The sequence below is a fragment of the Bufo gargarizans genome, chromosome 1 (genome assembly GCF_014858855.1).
Source record: "Bufo gargarizans isolate SCDJY-AF-19 chromosome 1, ASM1485885v1, whole genome shotgun sequence".
NCBI classification, from domain to species: Eukaryota; Metazoa; Chordata; class Amphibia; order Anura; family Bufonidae; genus Bufo; species Bufo gargarizans.
This window is the reverse complement of record NC_058080.1, coordinates 145,354,196-145,374,726: the sequence shown is the minus strand read 5'-3', so window position 1 is coordinate 145,374,726 and position 20,531 is coordinate 145,354,196. Positions and strand designations below refer to the sequence as shown.

Sequence of the window (20,531 nt, the reverse complement as noted above, 5' to 3'; positions counted from 1 at the left end):
GGCCGAACATCTATTGTGCAATGGGGCCTTCTGACTCCAGCCCATCCCCCCCAACCCCAAGGTAGATATCAGGGAAGAGAAGGGTCCAATTGTTTTGCTCTCAGGGGGGTAATTTGCCCACCAAAGGTATCTGACAATGGCATTCTCCCCTATTCATTTACAACACTTGCTGAGCATGCATGTGTATGGAGAAAACAGGCCAGATAGCTGTAGGCTGCAAGTTTTCTCTTGTGTACAGCCAGCTTAAAGGTTTTATTGCCTGTTTAATATAAAACTGTGGACAGTCATACGTCCTATGTTCTTCTATCAGAATATTTAGCCTTAAAGGGGTTTTCAGGATTTTGATATTGATGGCCTATTCTCAGGATACACAGCTCCATCCTTTGTATAGGAGATGGAACAGTGCTGTTACCATCAAAGTGAATGGAAACCATGCTGCAGTTACTAGTTCCGTCCACTACAAAATGGAAGGAGCATTTTTTTTTCTGTGGGGGATGTTGGACCCCCGCCAATCAGATGGCCGATCCTGAGGATAGGCCTTCAATGTGAAAATCCTGACCTCGTTATGTTGCCTTATTCTGAAAATCATTGAACCCTGGCTCATGATGGCATATAGGTGCATCTATGCCTGATTTTGGTTCTTGTAATATGAAGAACGCTACCACGTCGAACATGAGCTTCATCTTTCCTTAAACTGCAGTACATAAGCTTTCTGTTAAATACAAGAAAGGATGGGGGTTGTGTTCACTCCTGTATGCATCTGCTTAACATAGACACATCGTAAACTGCAGTCTAGACAAATGGTTCTTCACCATTAGTCATGAGAAGTCAACCTTGGCTACAGGCAGTCATGGTCACTCCTGAGCCATTTAACACCAGACCAGATTATTGAAAACGTATACATGTAACTACACTATAGTATGCATAAGATTTAGGTTATATGGACTATAAAATAACATTAGAATGGCATAATTTAACTGAAAACCTACATATACATTACACAGTATAATATATGGCAGCCTGTAATAAAAGTAAAGCCTGTTGGATGTAATATATTTTATATCGCGGCTTAGGAATCCTTTCCAGAGCATGACAGTTAGAATTTAGCTTTGGCGCCTGTGTATCACATTCAGCTAGACCCTGGCGGTGTCCTCCTTTTGCACCTTTATAGTGGAACATGTAGGGGAGACTCCCGATGAAATCTAACCAAGCAGAAAAGGACCACTCAAGGTCACAGAAAGTCAACATATTTCATTTGTTTTGTTCTTGGCACCTATAAAATGTGACACAGGAGTAATGTAACCCTAGTAGACATGATTTTTCTTGTAACTGATACCATGCGTATCAGACAGATTTTAACTTGGATTTCGAGAACTATTCCCTTACACTTAAAACAGTAAAAGTTTATCTTCCCAACAGCAGACTCTGAATCCTTTTCAGCCGACTGTGCAGTTTTGTTGTGTAGACACATTAAACCGAAGCCTTACAGAGATTAGACAGTCTTATCAGCAAGACTGGAGATTCCCCTCTGCACATCAAAGTCATCACGCGAGTCAGAAAGGCGAATACTGTTCAGCTGGATGGGACTAGATCCTTCTAGCATTTCAGATGTTTTATATACTATTCCACACACCTAATGTGGCTTCATATTTTTGTATGTATTTGAGATATTGCTGCCTAACGTTATGATGATTTGGTGGTTTAAAATGGATTCCTTCATTTCCTGAAGTGGGGCAAATTGTATATTCCGTTTCTAAGGCTACTTTCACACTCGCGTTTGGTGTGGATCCGTTTAGATAATACAACAGTCTGCATCCGTTCAGAACGGATCAGTTTGTATTATCTTTAACATAGCCAAAACGGATCCGTCTGGCTCAGTTTCGTCAGACGGACACCAAAACGCTGCAAGGAGAGTTTTGGTGTCCGCCTCCAAAGCGGAATGGAGGCTGAACGGAGCCAAACTGAGCGGATCCTTTTCCATTCAGAATGCATTGGGGCAAAACTGATCCATTTGGGGCCGCTTGTGAGAGCCCTGAACGGATCTCACAAACGGAAACCAAAACGCCAGTGTGAAAGTAGACTAAGGGGAATTATGCATTTGGGGTGAATTTACACAATGTATAATCCTACAGAAAACAGAGCGATAAAAAGGTCCTCCAGGAAGTTAATATTACTGTTCCTTTTCGGATTACCACAATGTTCCAGCGTAGGAACAGAACTGATACAGACCCTGCTGGTGCCTGACGGATCCCTTTCACTATAATGGGGTCCATTGAGTGTCCGGTGTGAATACCGACACTATTGAATAGGTATGGCTATCTGTAAACTAGGTTGACATCTAATAAAAAGATTTCTAATATTAATAAAACACGGCTACTTTCTTCCAGAAATAGGGCCTCTCATGGGCTATGTCTGGTATTGCAGCTCGGCACCATGTTTGTCTAATCACTTAGAACCCCATTAGATCGTCAGTTGATATCATGCTAGATATCTAAATAACCCACAGCTTTCAGAAGTGTTTGTATTGTGACTGTAGGCAATACACTTTATAACTGTGGTTAGGTTATCAGCAGGTTACAGGTCAGTAATCACTGGTCATCCTGTTAGCTCCTTCCAAGATGTTCTGATTACACTTCATGGTCATTCACTCAAAGAATGTTCGGGGAGGGGGGGGGGATAAAATGCAAAAGTAAGAATTTTATGTTCTACAAAAAATTTAATTTATTCCAGTCTGTTCGCCCCTTCGCAAATATTTGGATCCTAACTCTGGCAGCATATATTAAATACATTTTTCAAATAGTTTGTAAAGGATATATTTGGCACGGTAAAAACACTCGTCGACCGCACTACTTATTTGCTTAGGATTTAGCGTTTGGATGTGTAAATGTGGAAGAAAGGGCAGTCTGTGCTTGTTGCACATACCTCAGGTACAATAAGGTCTCACATCTTGGAATGAACATGCTTTCTGTAAAAGTTATGACACCCCATCGCCTCTCCCTCCTGATAAATGAACTTGTTTTTCAAAAATGAACCAAACTATAAAATTGATATTTAAATCTAGAACTAGAGAACATGTATTCGGCAGTTTCCTGAACTCGTATTTTCTTTATCTTGAGAGGATAGTGGTAGGCACAATTTATAACAAATTAAAATAAAATAAAAGGTAAAGAGGCTATAATATATATATATATATATATATATATATATAAAATATATATAACACATGGCAGGTGAGAAAGTCACTTGCAAGTGCACCTGAAACCAAGGAAGCTTACTAACATAGCTCTGGACATGACGGCCTAACTAACGTAGGAGGCAAGTGAATATAAAGAGCGCAGTTATATTCCCTGTTGGTCGTGAAGTATGTATAAAGGTAGGGTCTTTAAACTGGGGTCTGTTTGCTCATTGGTACAAAGCTTATATTAAGATTAAGTCCAGCATATTTTACCTGTGAGCATGGCCTGACTTACTTAGACACAGATTTGCTTGTCATTTGGTATGTAGGTTAAAAAACCGTGCTTAGATGAACATAACCTGTTGCTTTGCTGAAGTTTGAATGAATGCAAGTTTTATGTAAAAAATATGTTTACAAAGCCCTATTTGTATTGTTTAATCCAATTCCGAGATTCTAGAACTGGCGTTATGGAAGTGATAGAAATGTAAGCCAAAACAGATCATTTACTTTTACGGCCCTTATGCACATTGTAGAGGTGCACAGATGCTCTGCAGCTCCATCATGTGGAGATATGCACATTCCGTGGTTCTCCCTACACTGCCGTAATAGGGTTTCCCATCTAACATGACATGATTAATATGGAAAATAGATTACACACACTCAATGTCGGGCTGAGTACGCATCACCATTTATGCCCATTTCACACTTGTGTGAAACAGATCCGGCTGGTTGTTCCAACTGAGAACAGCCTGTCTGATCCATCCCTGCCGGGCACAGCCATGCGCTGCCGGCATTCCGTCTGGGACTATAATGGGGGCTTCTGGAATAGCCTGCCTGATCTGTTCCACGCAAGTGTGAAACGAGCCTTAGCTTTTCATTTTGATCCTTCAGGAGGACAGTGAAAATACTGATCCATTATTTCGAGCATCAGTTGTACTTAATTTGCATCAGTTTTTTTCCATTCCGTCAGACATCATTTATTTTTGAGAAAATTTCTGAGAAAAACTCCAGCATGCATGCAGTACATTTTCTTCCATCATAAATAACTGATATCTGAGGGAACTGAATACAACTGATGCTCAAAATAACTGATGCTTTTTTTTTCTGTTCTTCTGATGGATCAAAAGAAAGGAAAGCTAAACAGTGATGTGAACTCGGCCTTAGCAGCCTCAAATCCATATATTTGTTGCCACCCTGGCTGTTTCCTTTTATACAGCGGGGCAAAAAAGTATTTAGTCAGCCACCAATTGTGCAAGTTCTCCCGCTTAAAAATATGAGAGAGGCCTGTCATTTTCATCATAGGTACACTTCAACTATGAGAGACAGAATGGGGGGGGGGGGGGGAATACAGGAAATCACATTCTAGGATTTCTAATGAATTAATTGGTAAATTACTCTGTAAAATAAGTATTTGGTCACCTACAAACAAGCAAAATTTCTGGCTCTCTCAGACCTGAAACGTCTTCTTTAAGAGGCTCCTCTGTCCTCCATCTGTATTAATGGCACCTGTTTGAACTTGTTATCAGTAAAAAAAAGACACCTGTCCACAAAATTGTAGACCTGCACCAGGCTGGGAAGACTGAATCTGCAATAGGCAAGCAGCTTGGTGTTAAGAAATCGACTGTGGGAGCAATTATTAGAAAATGGAAGACATACAAGACCACTGATAATCTCCCTCGATCTGGGGCTCCACGCAAGATCTCACCCTGTGAGGTCAAAATGATCACAAGAACGGTGAGCAAAAATCCCAGAACCACACAGGGGGACCTAGTGAATGTCCTAGTGAATGACCTGCAGAGAGCTGGGACAAACTAGCAAACGTGTCCCCCTGCTTAAGCCTTATGTCATATGGTCAGATGAAACCAAAGTAGTACTTTTTGGTAAAAACTCAACTCGTCGTGTTTGGAGGAGAAAGAATGCTGAGTTGCATCTAAAGAACACCATACCTACTGTGAAGCATGGGGTGGAAACATCATGCTTTGGGGCTATTTTTCTGCAAAGGGACCAGGAAGACTGATCCGTGTAATGTAAAGAATGAATGGGGCCATGTATCATGAGATTTTGAGTGAAAACCTCCTTCCATCAGCAAGGGCATTGAAGATGAAACGTGGCTAGGTCTTTCAGCATGACAATGATCCCAAACACACCACCCGGGCAACGAAGGAGTGGCTTCATAAGACGCATTTCAAGGTCCTGGAAAGGCCTAGCCAGTCTCCAGATCTCAACCCCATAGAAAACCTTTGAAGGGAGTTGAAAGTCCATGTTGCCCAGCGACAGCCCCAAAAAATCACTGCTCTAGAGGAGATCTGCATGGAGGAATGGGCCAAAATACCAGCAACAGTGTGTGAAAACCTTGTGAAGACTTACAGAAAACATTTGACCTCTGTCATTGCCAACAAAGGGTATATAACAAAGTATTTAGATGAACTTTTGTTATTGACTAAATACTTATTTTCCACCATAATTTGCAAATAAATTCTTAAGACTGTGATTTTCTGGATTTTTTTCTCTCTTATAGTTAAGGTATACCTATGATGAAAATGACAGGCCTCTCTCATCTTTTTAAGTGGGAGAACGTGCACAATTGGTGGCTGACTAAATACTTGCAATTGTTTTTCAGCTGTAAGTCCCCCGTACTGACTATGGCATCTATTTGTCCATCACTTGCGACCACCGTTACCTGATAAAATCTATTTCATTCTTATATATCTAACAGGCGACTGAACACTTTAAATAAATGTGCGGTGATGAAGCTGGAAATCAGTCCAAATAGAAAGAAGGTAAGAGTGACCAAATTTTTTAATCATCTAAAGGTATGACAGCAGACAGAATGTAACGTCTCCATGTTATGGTCAGCTGTGTATTCAGATGTTCCCTTTACAAGTGATAATCCATTTTAGATTCAAATGCTAACTAAATGACTTGCCACATTTGAAATTGCCTTGCAATTTTAAAAGAATCTTAATGAACCTCTATGTAGATAAGGTACTTTGGCTTATAATTAAAGCTGTGGGGGATGGTAACAGGAAAACGTGTCAGGAAAGGAAGAGCAGACAACTCTTGGAATTGTTTTATGATGATTTAAACCAGAATAAATAAAGTCATTTTAGAGGGTCATTTTATTAGGCATTTTATCTGGTTTCCAGTAGGACTCCAAAAATGCCCTACTTGTCTACCGCTGCCTAGTTTCTTCTTTTAACTTAAAAGTTTAGCAGAGACGTTGGACACAGAGATATGGGGAGTTGTTTAGAAGGGCTCCTATACTGATAAGACGGTGATCACATGTTCTGATTAAAATAGTACCTTTGCATTGTTAGTAAGTTGAAGCTTATGTTGCCCCATTATTTTGTTAGTAACCCCATCGTTGACGACCAGCTATCTGGTGGGAGAAACCAAACAAATCCCTCATTCGGTGTCTCAGCTTTATGGACCCCTTGAATATGATAGAGTCCCTTGACTTTCCAGATCTGTACTTAGCTTTTTGAATAATAATTCTTGGTGCATTAGGATTTAAAAGATTCCTGCAATGGCCAGCCAATACAGTCTGGAAAGTTTAGACCAGTCCTTTCTGATCTGCAGTGTTTCAGGTTCCAGGTTGAGATGGTTACTGCTAAATAATTCCCAAACCAGGTTTAGCCTTGGTTTATGTTTGTTTTTATTATGGATATGTCTCTTATATATTTAATAAGCAATCTACCATATGTAATGTTAACAAATTGCTGGTTTATATTTAGAATACAGATGTTAAGTCGGCCTCGCTTACTATAGTTTTTGCCTCTGGCAGTTTTGTAGTTAATTATGTAAGTTGGGGGATGGTAATGTGTTTGTGACTTGCACACACATCTCAGCCAGCTTTTCACTTTAAGAGGTCAGTATTTTGTTGTTGTTGTTGTTTTTATAATTTACTAAATGATATGAGGCATAGAGATGACTTTTGTTCAAGGTTAGTTATCTCTCAGCTAAGGTGACTGATTACTTTATTGCCCTTGTGCCTTCTAATGCAGTGAAATAGCTCAAAGGTAGCAGTATATTGACAATTGCCATCCTCTAAATGTTATCCTACTTTAAAGGCAGGGGCGTAGCTAAAGGCTCATGGGCCCTGGTGCAAGAGTTCAGCTTGGGCCCCCCTTCCCTCAAACCTTCGTGCTGCATGAGGCAAAAATTTAAATTGCACCCCCCCTCCTCCATACCAAATTCTTAACCTAACCCCTTCTGTCCAACCAGAGGTGTAACTTGCATACATTTTTTTATAATACCGGTGTATTCTTATGAGGCACAAGGGTCTTTGGACCCCTCAGGCTCCTGGGCCCGGTAGCGACTGCTACCTCTGCACCCCCTATAGCTACGCCCCTGTTTAAAGGGGTTATCCACCACAGAGTATTTATCACCTATCTTCAGAATAGGTGGTAAATGTATGTTCTCTGGGCCCTCCATCAGTCACTTTAACAGGGATCCCAAGCCCCCATTCCAGAGGGGTTTGACTGGAGTGATGGTCACACATTCACACTGCTGCTCCAGTCAGACTGAGACTCTACTTCCACTTCCCTCACAGGTCAAAAACTCATGTTAATGAGATTATTCAATTCATATGGATTGTTTAAGTCATCTTTAGCCCCCAGCAATCATTTATTTATTACCTATCGTGTTAGTAGGTAATAAATATTTCTTGTGGGATTATCAAATAAATGTTGAAATATTATTATTACACATTGATGTGGTTATTTTTAGGTATTTAAATATAATATTGGTGTTTGTTCAAAGAATAGTCTAATGAGAACCATCCCTTTTCAATTTATAGAGTGACGATTCAGATGAAGATGAACCTTGTGCAATTAGTGGCAAATGGACGTTCCAGCGGGACAGTAAGAGATGGTCGCGATTGGAAGAATTTGATGTGTTTCAAGGACATAAACCAGCACTGGGTGACAGCCATCAGCTGGGAAATGCTATAAGCCAGGATAGCATACTCACAGACCTGAGTGAGCACCAAGAAGTTTCATCAATCCACAGTACCAGCAGTGACAGTCAAAGAGCACATGTTTCAAGTGAGGCAGGCACTACAAGAACAAACTCAGTCAACAGTGTTTGTTCATCTGGAAATTTTTTTGCAAATGATGACTCATTCAGTAGCCTTCCGTCTCCTAAGGAACTTTCCCATTTTAACTTTAATATCAAAGCAAATGAAAAAAACTCAAGGTCTAGAACCAAGAGCCTTCTCAAAAGAATGGAAAGTTTAAAGATCAAAACTTCTCAAAGCAAAAAGAAATCTCAGTCCAAAACAGGCCTGACAATCAGTGAACCTATCTTACAAGAAGGGGTTGATGATGATAAGCTAAAGCAACTGAACTGTGTGGAAATAACTTCTCTGAATGGAAATCATATTAATGCCCCCAAAGTGCGCAAGAGGAGCATATCAAACTCCACACAGACCAGCAGTAGTAGTAGTAGTCAATCAGAAACAAGCAGTGCAGTCAGCACACCAAGTCCAGTTACAAGAACACGGAGCCTAAGTGCTTGTCACAAGAGAGTTGGAATGTACTTAGAAGGTTTTGACCCCTTCAACCAGTCAACTTTTAGTGATGTTCTTGAACAAAACTTTAGGAACCAGAGGAATTTGGGTGATGATGCTGTGTTTTTCATCCCCGAGGACCACAAGCCTGGAACATTTCCAAAAGCACTTTCAAATGGTAACTTGTCCCCTACAGACAGTAGCCCTTCTGTGAGCTGGAGAAATGGGAGTTTTCATGCACATGACCACCTCAGCTTCACAAGGGAAAACAGTGTCAGCAGTGTCAACAGCTGCAAAAGTTCTTTCACTAGAAGGAGACGCACTTCTTGTTGTTCCGAAGGAAGCCGGTTGAGTATCTATGACAATGTGCCTGGCACATTCTTGTACTCCAGTAATGGTGGCTTGACTGAGCTGGAACATGAGGACATTTTCCCAGAACTGGATGACATATTGTACCATGTCAAGGGAATGCAGAGAATTGTAAATCAATGGACAGAGAAATTTTATGATGAAGATTCAGATTCAGCTCTAGACTCTGTGTCTCCTTGTCCTTCCTCTCCCAAACAGATACACTTAGATATTGACAATGACTGCAGTGCTCTTAGTGATTTGGACAGCACAGGGAACTCCTTGAATGATTGTGAGGAGACAACAGTTATCCAAGGAAGAAGAGACTCTGGAGTAGGCGCATCCTTGACCAGATCCAATAGGTGTGTCTTCATTTTATTTATTCATGCCAATGAATGATTAGTTGCTGCTGTAAATTTCATCTGCTGCTCCAATGTATTAGGTACTTTAAATGTTTGGAGGTATTTCCATTGTCTAAACAATGTTGACACAAGGCTAAAGGTGGTGGTCATAAGGCTATATTCACTTCTCCGTTCGGAGATCTGGCAGGCCTGTCCAGCACAGAGCAGCCTACCGGATTTTATGGGATTTAGCATTGCAGGATCCTCTACTTCACCGCCGGATCCCTATTGACTGCAATGTGATCCGGTCGATTTCTGGCATAAATTATGGGTTTCAGCCAGACAAAAACCATTGCATGTAATGTTTTTTGTCTGGCTGACAGCTGTCATATGCACCGGATCAGGTAGCCAGATCTCCAAAATAGGTATGTGAACGCAGCCTATGAGACCATTCTGCAGACACAGCCGCACACATTTCTTTGAATGAAAAATCTTTCATCCAACTATTGGAAAAAAAAGTCAACATGGCAAACTTCTTCTTAGATGATGATGGTCTGTTATCAATTGGATAATACGACTTATGTATATGGCCACCTTAAGTTGTGTTATAATCAGGTTTTGTTATGAATGTGTAGTCTATTACTTCCTAATGATGGTGTTTATTTGAAGGAAGACAATTATGCTAAGTATTGTTTTTAGAATTGACTGAAACATCCATTAAATATAAGTCAAACATCATCTATGTCAGGGCTGGCCAACCTGTGGCTCTCCAGCTGTTCCAAAACTACAACTCCCAGCGTGCCTAGACTGCTTTCAGCTATCAGCCTACAGCAGAGAATGGTGGGAATACAACAGCTGGAGAGCCACAGGTTGGCCAGCCCTGATCTATGTGATACCTCCCATAGTTATATCGAGCAGCGGCATACATAGTCTGACTCTGCTCCTTACAACAGCTCGACAACGCAGCTTTCCTGGTAGGAAGAGACAGAGAACTAACGTCCCCAGTCTAGTGGTCAGATCCTACTTATCTTCAATTTATAACTTTTCATGTGAAATAGTGATAAACGGTGACAGCTGAAATACTCTTCAAATAGGACAGTAAAATAGATACTAAGACCACTGACCTGGACCTTCCTCAGGTTCTTTTTTTTTTTATTTGTTTAATTTTATGGTCTAATAGTTTTTTAACTGAATTTTGCCTCTTGTTTCCCCCATCTCCCCTCAAGCACTGCAGCCAAGTGAACCATAGGTTTGGAAAATGGAACAGGGCAAAGAGCTACTGGCTAGGAGGGGGTTACTGTGGTAGAAACCTTCCCCCTGTTATTTTCATCTTTCTTAGGCCTCATGCACACGGCCGTTGTTTTGGTCCGCATCTGAGCCGCAGTTTTGTCGGCTCGGATGCAGACCCATTCACTTCAATGGGGCTGCAAAAGATGTGGACAGCACTCTGTGTGCTGTCCGCCTCCGTTGCTCCGTTCCGTGGCCCCGCAAAAAAAATATGGCATGTCCTATTCTTGTCCGCGCTTTGCGGACAAGAATAGGCAGTTATATTAAAGGCTGTCTGTGCCGTTCCGCGAAATTGCATTCTACCTAATGTAACTTACTTTGCCCATCTATCATATTGATTATAATTTACCTTTTTTTGTACTTGTAATACATGGGTGTTTACTGACATTTAGCTCCCCTTTATGTTACATAAGACTTATTACATATTACTCATCAAAACCGTTAATTATCAAAAGGTAATTTATTCACTAAGAAAAATGGTAAACTGTGCTAAAATAACATACTCTAATAGTAGTTACCTTTTAGTTGACTTTTATGTGTAGAATAGTCAGACCTCCAGAATGCCTGATTCATAGGAGTATGTCAGAGCTTGTTATTCAGTCCTGACTTATAAATACCATTAGCATCGCTCATATCCTAATCCTCGCTTTATTTAACGCAGGCACCGGTTCAGGTGGCACAGCTTTCAAAGCTCCCATCGGCCCAGCTTGAGATCTGCCTCATTGCAAATCAATTGCCAATCGGTGACTCAGATCAACTTGCTGCAGAAATATTCACTTTTGAAGCTGACTGCTCTCCTGGAGAGGTACACCCCGTCCAACAAACATGGGTTCAGCTGGTGAGTATCCAGCCTCTGTGATGTAACCAATCGAACACGTTCTGTCATATCTTGTGGTTTCTTATTCATGGGTTGCTTTTTACGGCAGCTTAGGGCAATGCCTTTTTGCAGCTTTCTATAATACATACAGGGGTGGTCTTTGCTGTAACTTGCACGCACAGAATAGAGATTCTTTTCATTGCCAGATAAATCTGAAATGGCTCATCAGTTTGCTCGTGACATAGATAAAATATGTAACATAGTCCCCTCTTCCTCTTCACCACAAAAATGTGTAACCCACAGCATCAAAGTGTTCTCCATTCAGAGCAGCTATTATCTATATTCCCAGAAATGCGGGGGTCAGAAAAGTTATTTGCGCATAGTTCATATTTCAAATTCTCATTACAACTCGTAATGTTTTCAGATAATTTTTTATGCACAAAGACTGGATTATTCATTTCATTAATTCTCTTATGGCCAACACGGCAACGTAAGTAACCAACTCTGCCTAGTGTTCATTGTTTCCGGAGGAATTCATATGTAAGGAAAGGTCGAAGAGTGGGTCTTAGATGTATTTTAGATTGTTTGGGTCATAAAAGGGAATTATAGAGCATTGTTTTACGTGACTCTTCTGCTAAACCCTTCAGAACTTGCCATGTAGCTTTCAATTGCCTTTCATTTTCGAAGCTCTCATTTGTAGAGCTGATGTTTCTGGCTGACAGCCTCTAATGCTTTACACCAGATCCCTGCTGCTATGCCTGCTGCTGGGTGGCAGACCCAACTTGGAGCCCTTTGTTAATGGCAAAAGTTGATGTACAAAACCTCCTTTGTTAACAAGGCTATTTAGTCTTGATGAAGAGGAGAGTGAAGAAGTGACATTATTAGGGGTCTTTCACCGCAGGATTTATTGACTTCCTTCTTGGCTTCTGTCTCCAGTATTCTAATGTGTAGCTGTGGTAATAGAATTGTATCTTCTGATAACTGCAAATCCTCTAGAGCTATACACCCAAACTAATGCATTACAAAGGCTGAGGATTCCCAGTAGAGCCCAGTTCAAGTTGAATTTGTCGTCTCGTCATGTGTATTTTTTATTTTTGCTTTAAATTTTTGCTTTAAATATAATGAAAGTATGCTATGTAGATAGTGTGATAGATAGATAGATAGATATTCAATAGATAGATATTCGATAGATACATAGATATTCGATAGATAGATATTCGATAGATAGATAGATATTCAATAGATAGATATTCGATAGATAAACATTCAATAGATACATAGATAGATAAATAGATAGATAGATAGATAGATAGATATTCGATAGATAAATAGATAGATGATAGATAGATAGATAGATAGATAGATAGATATAGACATTTGATATTAGATAGATAGATAAATATTATGATAAGGAATTAGATAGATTAGACAGATAATAAATGGATATTAGATAGATATATAGATGAAAGCTAGTATACGCAAGTGTACTGAAGGCACTGTATAGGCTCCTGCATAGATTTTGTAAATTAGACTTTATCCAAATCAGAACCCTGAGGGTCTGGAAATATGGACCGCCACTGATCTTGGAAACAAATTGGTATGGGAACAGACACACATCCCTATTGCATTAGAAAGTGATCAGTGAACAATGGCACTGACTGTCCCTCACAATGACTAGACGTTTTAGACAACGCATTCGCAGCCGACTTTCCATTGAAAATAGGAATGAATGGAAACTCCCTTAATTTGAATTCTTTCACATCTTCTTGAAATGTCTTTTTAAAGTCTGTTATTGCAAATCTCCTTTTAAAAAGTTGTGTAAATTAGACAAAAAGGTCTGCTGGAGACAGCACCACTTGTCTATGGACATGTCTGGCATTGCTACATTCAAGCTCTCACCAATGAAAACGTACACTTTCATGTCTTTTTCATAGTCTTCACATCTTACAGCTTTTAAAAATCTACACTTTTTTTTCAGGGCTGTGCCAAAGTTTATGAAGCGTGTTAAAGTTCCAGATTACAGAGACAAGAACGTATTTGGAGTTCCTTTACCCGTTAATGTCCAGAGATCTGGTCAGCCGCTTCCACAGAACATACAGCAAGCTATGCGATATCTGCGCAGTCAGTGCCTGGATCAGGTTTGTTCATTTATGGGATGTAATGGAAGATAATTTTGTTGTCTGCTTTATAAATACCCGTTAATTAAACTACAATTATTTTTTTTCTCAAGGTGGGATTGTTTAGAAAATCGGGAGTCAAATCCAGGATCTTGGCTTTACGGGAGATAAGTGAGAACAGTTCTGATCCTCTGATGTATGAGGGACAATCTGCATATGATGTGGCTGATATGGTAAAGCAGTATTTCAGGGACCTGCCAGAGCCACTTCTCACCAACAAGCTCTCAGAAACGTTCCTTCAGATCTACCAGTGTAAGTTGGATTAATACAATTAATTATCTGACTTCTTTATTGGTATGCAGTGTAGCACAAGCACATTGAGCAGTTTTTGACATTTGTCCTACTTGATTACATTGGCTTATCAGAAATTGGGACAGGCTCCTCTTAGATAAAGAATATTTCATACCCAATAAATAATTCTCTTCCTTTCCCTAAAGTATTCTACTGAACCCCCAAAACTCCTAGGTCAGCCCATGGCATATTTAGGAATTGGGTTCCTCTTTTTCATAGAAAAGCAATGGTGGTAACCTTGACAAACTATAGCATTTGGCCACACAGAAATTACACTCGTAAGAAAATCAGTAGACCATAGTCTAATTAATATGACTTGCATGCATATCTAAATGCACATTTATTGTAAGACCCTTGTTGTGCTGTTCTATGCATTGATTGGGTTGTTTTGATGTTTTTAGATGTTCCAAAGGACCAGCGTCTCCAAGCTATTAAAGCTGCTATTATGCTCCTGCCCGACGAAAACCGAGAGGTTCTCCAAACTCTCTTATTCTTCCTGAGTGATGTGGCTGCAGCTGTGGATGAAAATCAGATGACACCAACCAACTTGGCCGTCTGTTTAGCACCTTCATTATTCCACCTAAATACCTTAAAGAGAGAAAACTCCTCTCCAAGGTAATAGGTCATATACACAATCCCATATTATCTTGGGTGGTCCAAGTACTGTTTTTCCATTGGTAGTGACGAAACCAATGGCAAAATGATGCATTCTGTTATATCTACTTCAGGGCTTGAGGAGGTAGGGCGTGATCAGCATGTACCTCCACCTCCGGCCATAACACCACGTATTTTACCCACAGTGCTCTTATAATATTTTTTTATTTTTTTTAAATATATATATATATACAATTGTTTCAATGACTAAACCTCTCTACCCGTGTGTTTATTTTCCAGGGTAATGCAAAGGAAGCAAAGCTTGGGAAAGCCTGATCAGAAAGATCTGAATGAAAACCTTGCTGCCACCCAAGGCCTGGCACATATGATTGCCGAATGCAAAAAGCTCTTCCAGGTACTTTAAGCCACATAATTGTAAATGCTACTATCACGTCAAGGTTATAATGTATAATTGTAAATTATTGCCATGGCCTTCTTTGTGATATTTTTTTCTATCTTTCTTTGCTGGGAGATTTTTTTTTCATGGGTAAATCATTTTTTTTCATCCTGGTTACATAAAGGTTTAAACTCTGGATTAACAGAGCAGTTGCATTCTTTAGTAATACTACAAATATAGTACTCTGCGCTCTATGTTAACAATAACAAGATGTAAGCCATTTATAAAGTTTCTGCTCAGTCTTTTCCTAAATGCAGTAAATCCACCACAGCTAAGTTATTGTTAGAACAGATTTAACAGATTTATTTTATTGTTTTCTATTCCAGATTCCTGAAGAAATGAACAAATGTCGCAATTCTTATACGGAACAAGACCTGAGGCCGGTGTGCCTGGAGGAACTGGTCAACGGAAATGCTGAGAGCCAGTGTGATTATCAGTCGTACCTTCAAGAGGGCATTGACAGTTTACTCAAAGAGGCCAAGGACAAGTTTAAAGGCTGGGTCAGCTGTTCCACAACTGAACAGGCCGATCTTGCCTACAAAAAAGTGAGTGTTTTTAGAAAATGACAGAATAAGTAAAAATCTATAACTAGTACATATGTGTCAGGTACTTGTATGTATTTGACAAGGATGAAAAAAAGAAAAGAAAACTGCCACCAGTTGAAAGGTAGAGTTATTCCTATAAGTCAATGTTTAACCTTTTAAAACAGTCCGTTTGATATAACTTAGGGCTCAAGGCCTGTTTTGAAAGGTTGAACATTGACTTATAGGAATAGCTACTAGTGGCACCAGAGATGCAGCTTTCTCTTTTTGGCTTAGTTTTTTTGAAAGAGCTTTTTTTGGATGGCTACCTTCCAACTAAAGGGACCAGAGGAACAGCTTTCTTTTCTTTTTTTTTTTAAAGAGCATTTTCATAAATTTTTTCCCAGAGGAGCATCATTGCATGGCCTACAAGATTCCTTATACCTAGACGTTCTCCAGAACCACCCATTTGCAGCATATTTTGGATTTTGCTCATTAAGAACATTTTGCAATATAGCCATATGTTTTATCTCTTTAGGCAAGAGGGACATTTGGTATTTAGTTGTACTGCATTTCTCATGAAGCTTTACTCTGAGCAGCTGTTTGTTTTTTCATTTGCTGTCTTCAGGCTACTTGTGATAGTATGTTGATTAGAAGATGGTAGTTGCTCCCCAATAACTATTAAATATTGTGTTCTTGCTATGATTAGATCAGTATGATTTTTGGTTAGAAGGAAACCTAAAATTACCCCCCTATTAATTAATTTTTCAGTTCTGAGGCTTTGCTGCTGTGTCTCATCACACTAGATATTATCCATTCATCCAACATTTTACCACTGTCCCTTTGTTGCGCAGATTCCAGATGGCCCTCCACTACGACTATGGAAAAGCACTATAGAGATCCCGGCCCAACCAGAAATTGTTCTTCAGCGTCTACTGAAGGAGCAACACATGTGGGATGAGGATCTCCTGGATTCAAGAGTTGTTGAGACATTAGATGAACAGACTGACATTTATCAATATGTCCAAAACAACATGGCTCCACATCCAGCCAGAGACTTTGTTGTCTTAAGGTGAATAATGATGATGTAGTAATGTTGGATCTCTGAATTTCGTTAGGTTGTTTTTTGCATCTCATACATTTTTTAAATTTCCATAGATCCTGGAGAACCAATTTACCCAAAGGAGCCTGTGCTCTTCAGACCACATCTGTTGAACATGACCAAGCTCCTTTACTTGGTGTGAGAGTCAATGTGCTTCTGTCCAAATACCTCATTGAGCCTTGTAGCACAGGGAAATCCAAGCTCACCTACCTGTGCAGAGCAGATATGAGGTAAGAACCATACTTCATAATTCAATAGTTGGGCTTTTTGGATTAATATATCTGGATCTTGCATTGAGCAATAATATAGCTGTGTCAGTACACATTCCATGGGACAAAACTTTTGTAACTCTTTAGGTATACGGTTAAGATGGTCTCATTAAAGGGGTTTTCCAGGATTACTTTTAGAAATGTGTAGTGTTTACTTCAATGGAGCTGAGCTGCAATTACAGACTAAACTCATGGACAAGTGTGGAGCTGTTTCTGAAAGAAAGTACCCCTGTGCTACTAAATCTGGAAAGCTTCTTGATTCCAAACATTATAACAAAGTCTTAGGGGGTCATTTAGTATCCAGAACTATGCCTATATTAGGCATATTTTTGGCGTACATTGCAGCGTAAAGGTTATTTGCGCTGCAGTCTGCAACTTTTCCCCACTCACACCAGGTCTAAAAAAGTAGGCGTGGCATTCATAATTTTCTATGCCTGCAAGGCGTAGAAAATGGTCTAAATGTAAGCTAGGAAGCTGTCTTACATTTACATCAGCGCTGGATACACCTAAGTTATGTAGAGGCTGGCACAGGGGCACTTCATACCTCTTCAAAACTTCTGCGGATCTGCCGGCAACGCAGGGGCTTATTAAGACCAGCATCTAAAACGCTGGTCTTCATAAATGACCCCCTTAGTGTTCAGCATATTATGGTTTGAGAATTATACAAACAGGACAATGCAAATGCTTAATATTTCAGTTGAGATATATCTTTTCATATATGTCTCCTTCAAAAAGATTTCCTTTTTTATATTAAAAAATAAGACTGCTAAAGCCATCGTTACTGAATGTCTATGACCAGCTAGACTTCAAACATGTAAGGTGATAAATCCTGTTGTGTACACCTGAACTATCCAATAGCTGCAATTCATTATTCTGCAAGACTAGACTTGTGCTGAACGTCAGGAAAGTTAGAGATATCAGGAATCAGCACACCACTATCCCTCATCGTGTTTCTTCTATTCTTGAAGAAGTTGATATCATCTGAAACAGCCATAATACCAGCCTCTTGTTGAAGCATCTAGTATAACATCACGTAGACCTACATAGCTATGCATATGTTACATGATTTGGACTGAAATTTGACTGCAACCTACTAGTTATCTGTGGTATACTTAAAGGGAAGTGATACCATGTTAGGTAGTGTAGACAGATAACTAATATCTGACTTTTTTCTGCTTCAGGGGCCACATGCCAGAATGGTACCATAAAGTTTTCGGACAATTGTGTGCAGCTGAAATTGTAAGGATTCGAGACTCTTTTACCAATCCACAAAGTGAAAGTAATAATGGAAAATCAAGGTGACAAACCTAGGAACTGTCACCCAGAGTTTGGAGCGAATCATCCATCCTTAGGAAGAAGACGAGGATCCCACCTTTTGGACCTCTTCTTTGTATTTTGTGCCGTCATTTGTTATTTAGGACTGGTTATATGCAAGATTTGAAGCTGCTTTACATCCACATGGTGCTTAAAGCCCTGGACTGGAATTACTCATCCTGTAGACTGTCAACTTCTATCGTCATATATGTTTTATTACATATCAACTGAATTGGCTTCTGAGAAGCAAAAATACTTTATTGGAAAGACGTATTGTGTAGACTTAGAAAACAAAAGCCACATTCCTTAATGCTGTTCATGTAAATCATCATCCTGGTTCCTGGGGACTGGTGTATCCACTGGAATAATTGGTACTCATTCTTTTATTCTGTATAGGTATCTATATACTTTTTTTTCCCCAGAGATATTTGCACAGTGAAGATGTGTGAATGAGTTTTGTCCTTGTGATCTTCATCGTCGTCAAGTGTCTGGTACACTGACAGCATGTAATGGATTTATACTCAGGTTTAGTTCAAGTGGTCAACAAATCTTACCAACCTATTCTTAATGTATATTATGTCTATCCCAGGTTTGCCGACCTGTCATTGTACAGGTAGTTTCTTCTGGAGAACATCAACTAGACCCTACAGCAAAACCATTTAAGCCTTCCACTCAAATATTGTCAATCACTTTTCACACTAGACAAGCATCCTCTTCTATGTTATAGAAAGACAGATATTATACACCTCATTGAGATACAGTATATATGCTTTAATGTTCATAACCTATAAGATTAAGTTCAGACAATGTGCCTCATGAGGCAACAGAGTAATTTAAATGATTATTTAAATACTTCTACTGTGGTGATCCATGGTTTCCATTTAGAAGCCAGATACTGCTTGTATATATTTAAGAGCATAGTCCCTGCCCAGTGCAGATACCTGTCAATGACAATCGTAGGCAGCAAAGACTTCTTTGGTAGGTGGTTAATGCAGTGGGTGTCAAGGGTCCAGTCACTGCCATGCAATGAGATGAGCCTATGGCACCCAGAAGATATAGGAGGTCTCTTTAAATAGATTTGTTACAGTATGGAGGAGGAAACTTGGAAGTTCTTAGAGGTAAATTAATTGAATGTCGTCTGTAAGGAGAAATTTTTTGAATGAAAGTGATGAAAGATTGTTTTGTTACCGTTGTCAGTATTATTTTATATGCTTTGCAATGAAGAATCTCTTTATGTAACAGTCGTAATAATAGTGTTCTCATTATCAGTGTTTCCACGTATTCCATTAAATATATAAAGCTTGTATATTCATTGTAATCTTCGTGACTGTAAAAATGTGTCACTGTACATACCACTTTAATGTAATGTAATGCGTATGGTTCCAGATAGCAACTGCATGGCGAACTTAATTATTTAATGTATACTTGTATTTATACCTCAGATTTTTTTTTTTCAGTATCTGGATGCATTCCCTCAATTTTACATGTGCTATACATGATAAATATAAAAAAAACTAAAGAGCTTAGAAAATAGATTTATATATTGATGCATATGTCTTATCGAAATATAGCCAAGTGCACTATTAAATGTCTCAAATGAAACTCTGTGGTGTCCATTCTTCTGTGAAATGGAATGAAGGGCTAAATTCAGAGACTCTTTTACCAATCCACAACCTGAAAGTTATAATGGAAAATCAAGATGACAAACCTAGGAACTGTCACCTAAAGCTTGGAGTGAATCATCCATCCTTAGGAAGAAGACGAGGGGCTGGGACGGCAAGCTCGTCTCATTCATCATTTTCTACGCCTGTTTTAATGCAGGAATGATTCTGGTCTTCTCATTGCTTTGATACATAAATACATAATTTAGCCTCAATTTAAGCATTTGAATACCATCCCCCATTCTGCTGCTATAGTAGGTGTCTCCGTGGCTGCATCATTATTATTTTTATTCTTTCTTAAAGGGGTTGTCCGGGTTCAGAACCCCCTCCTTCGGACTGCCAGGCGGAGGCTTCCGCCCAGCAGTGAGCCCGGTGACGTAATGCACACATTTCATTTCCGTAATGGTTTCACATACAGGCGGCAAAAAAATACACGAACGGACACGGACATAAAATACGTTTGTGTGCATGAGCCCTAAGAAGACACTAAAAAAAATTAATCAATAAAAAAGCACTAGACCTAGAGATGACATCAAAATTATTAACATAACAAGTATGAGTAATGTAAATCCCCAGGGGCCCAACACCACCAGCAATCAGGCAGTCGCTGGAAGCTACAGTCAGGTCCATAAATATTTGGACATCGACACAATTCTAACAGCTTTAAT

At 39.5% G+C, this 20,531-nt stretch overlaps 1 protein-coding gene across 4 annotated transcripts in view; it reads left to right on the top strand.

Annotated features, from left to right (window-relative positions):
* Positions 1-19,798, top strand: part of DLC1 (DLC1 Rho GTPase activating protein) — a 566,720-nt gene extending 546,922 nt beyond the window's left edge. For all 4 annotated transcript variants that reach the window (XM_044299494.1, XM_044299500.1, XM_044299511.1 and 1 more), the window contains 11 exons: positions 5,892-5,955; positions 7,974-9,394; positions 11,322-11,498; positions 13,456-13,615; positions 13,708-13,906; positions 14,347-14,560; positions 14,840-14,954; positions 15,323-15,541; positions 16,372-16,589; positions 16,676-16,849; positions 18,070-19,798. In XM_044299494.1, coding sequence (XP_044155429.1) covers positions 5,892-5,955; positions 7,974-9,394; positions 11,322-11,498; positions 13,456-13,615; positions 13,708-13,906; positions 14,347-14,560; positions 14,840-14,954; positions 15,323-15,541; positions 16,372-16,589; positions 16,676-16,849; positions 18,070-18,190 — 3,082 coding nt within the window. In that variant the 3' untranslated portion in view covers positions 18,191-19,798. The remainder of the gene's footprint in view (positions 1-5,891; positions 5,956-7,973; positions 9,395-11,321; positions 11,499-13,455; positions 13,616-13,707; positions 13,907-14,346; positions 14,561-14,839; positions 14,955-15,322; positions 15,542-16,371; positions 16,590-16,675; positions 16,850-18,069) is intronic.
* The last annotated feature ends 733 nt before the right edge of the window (positions 19,799-20,531 follow it).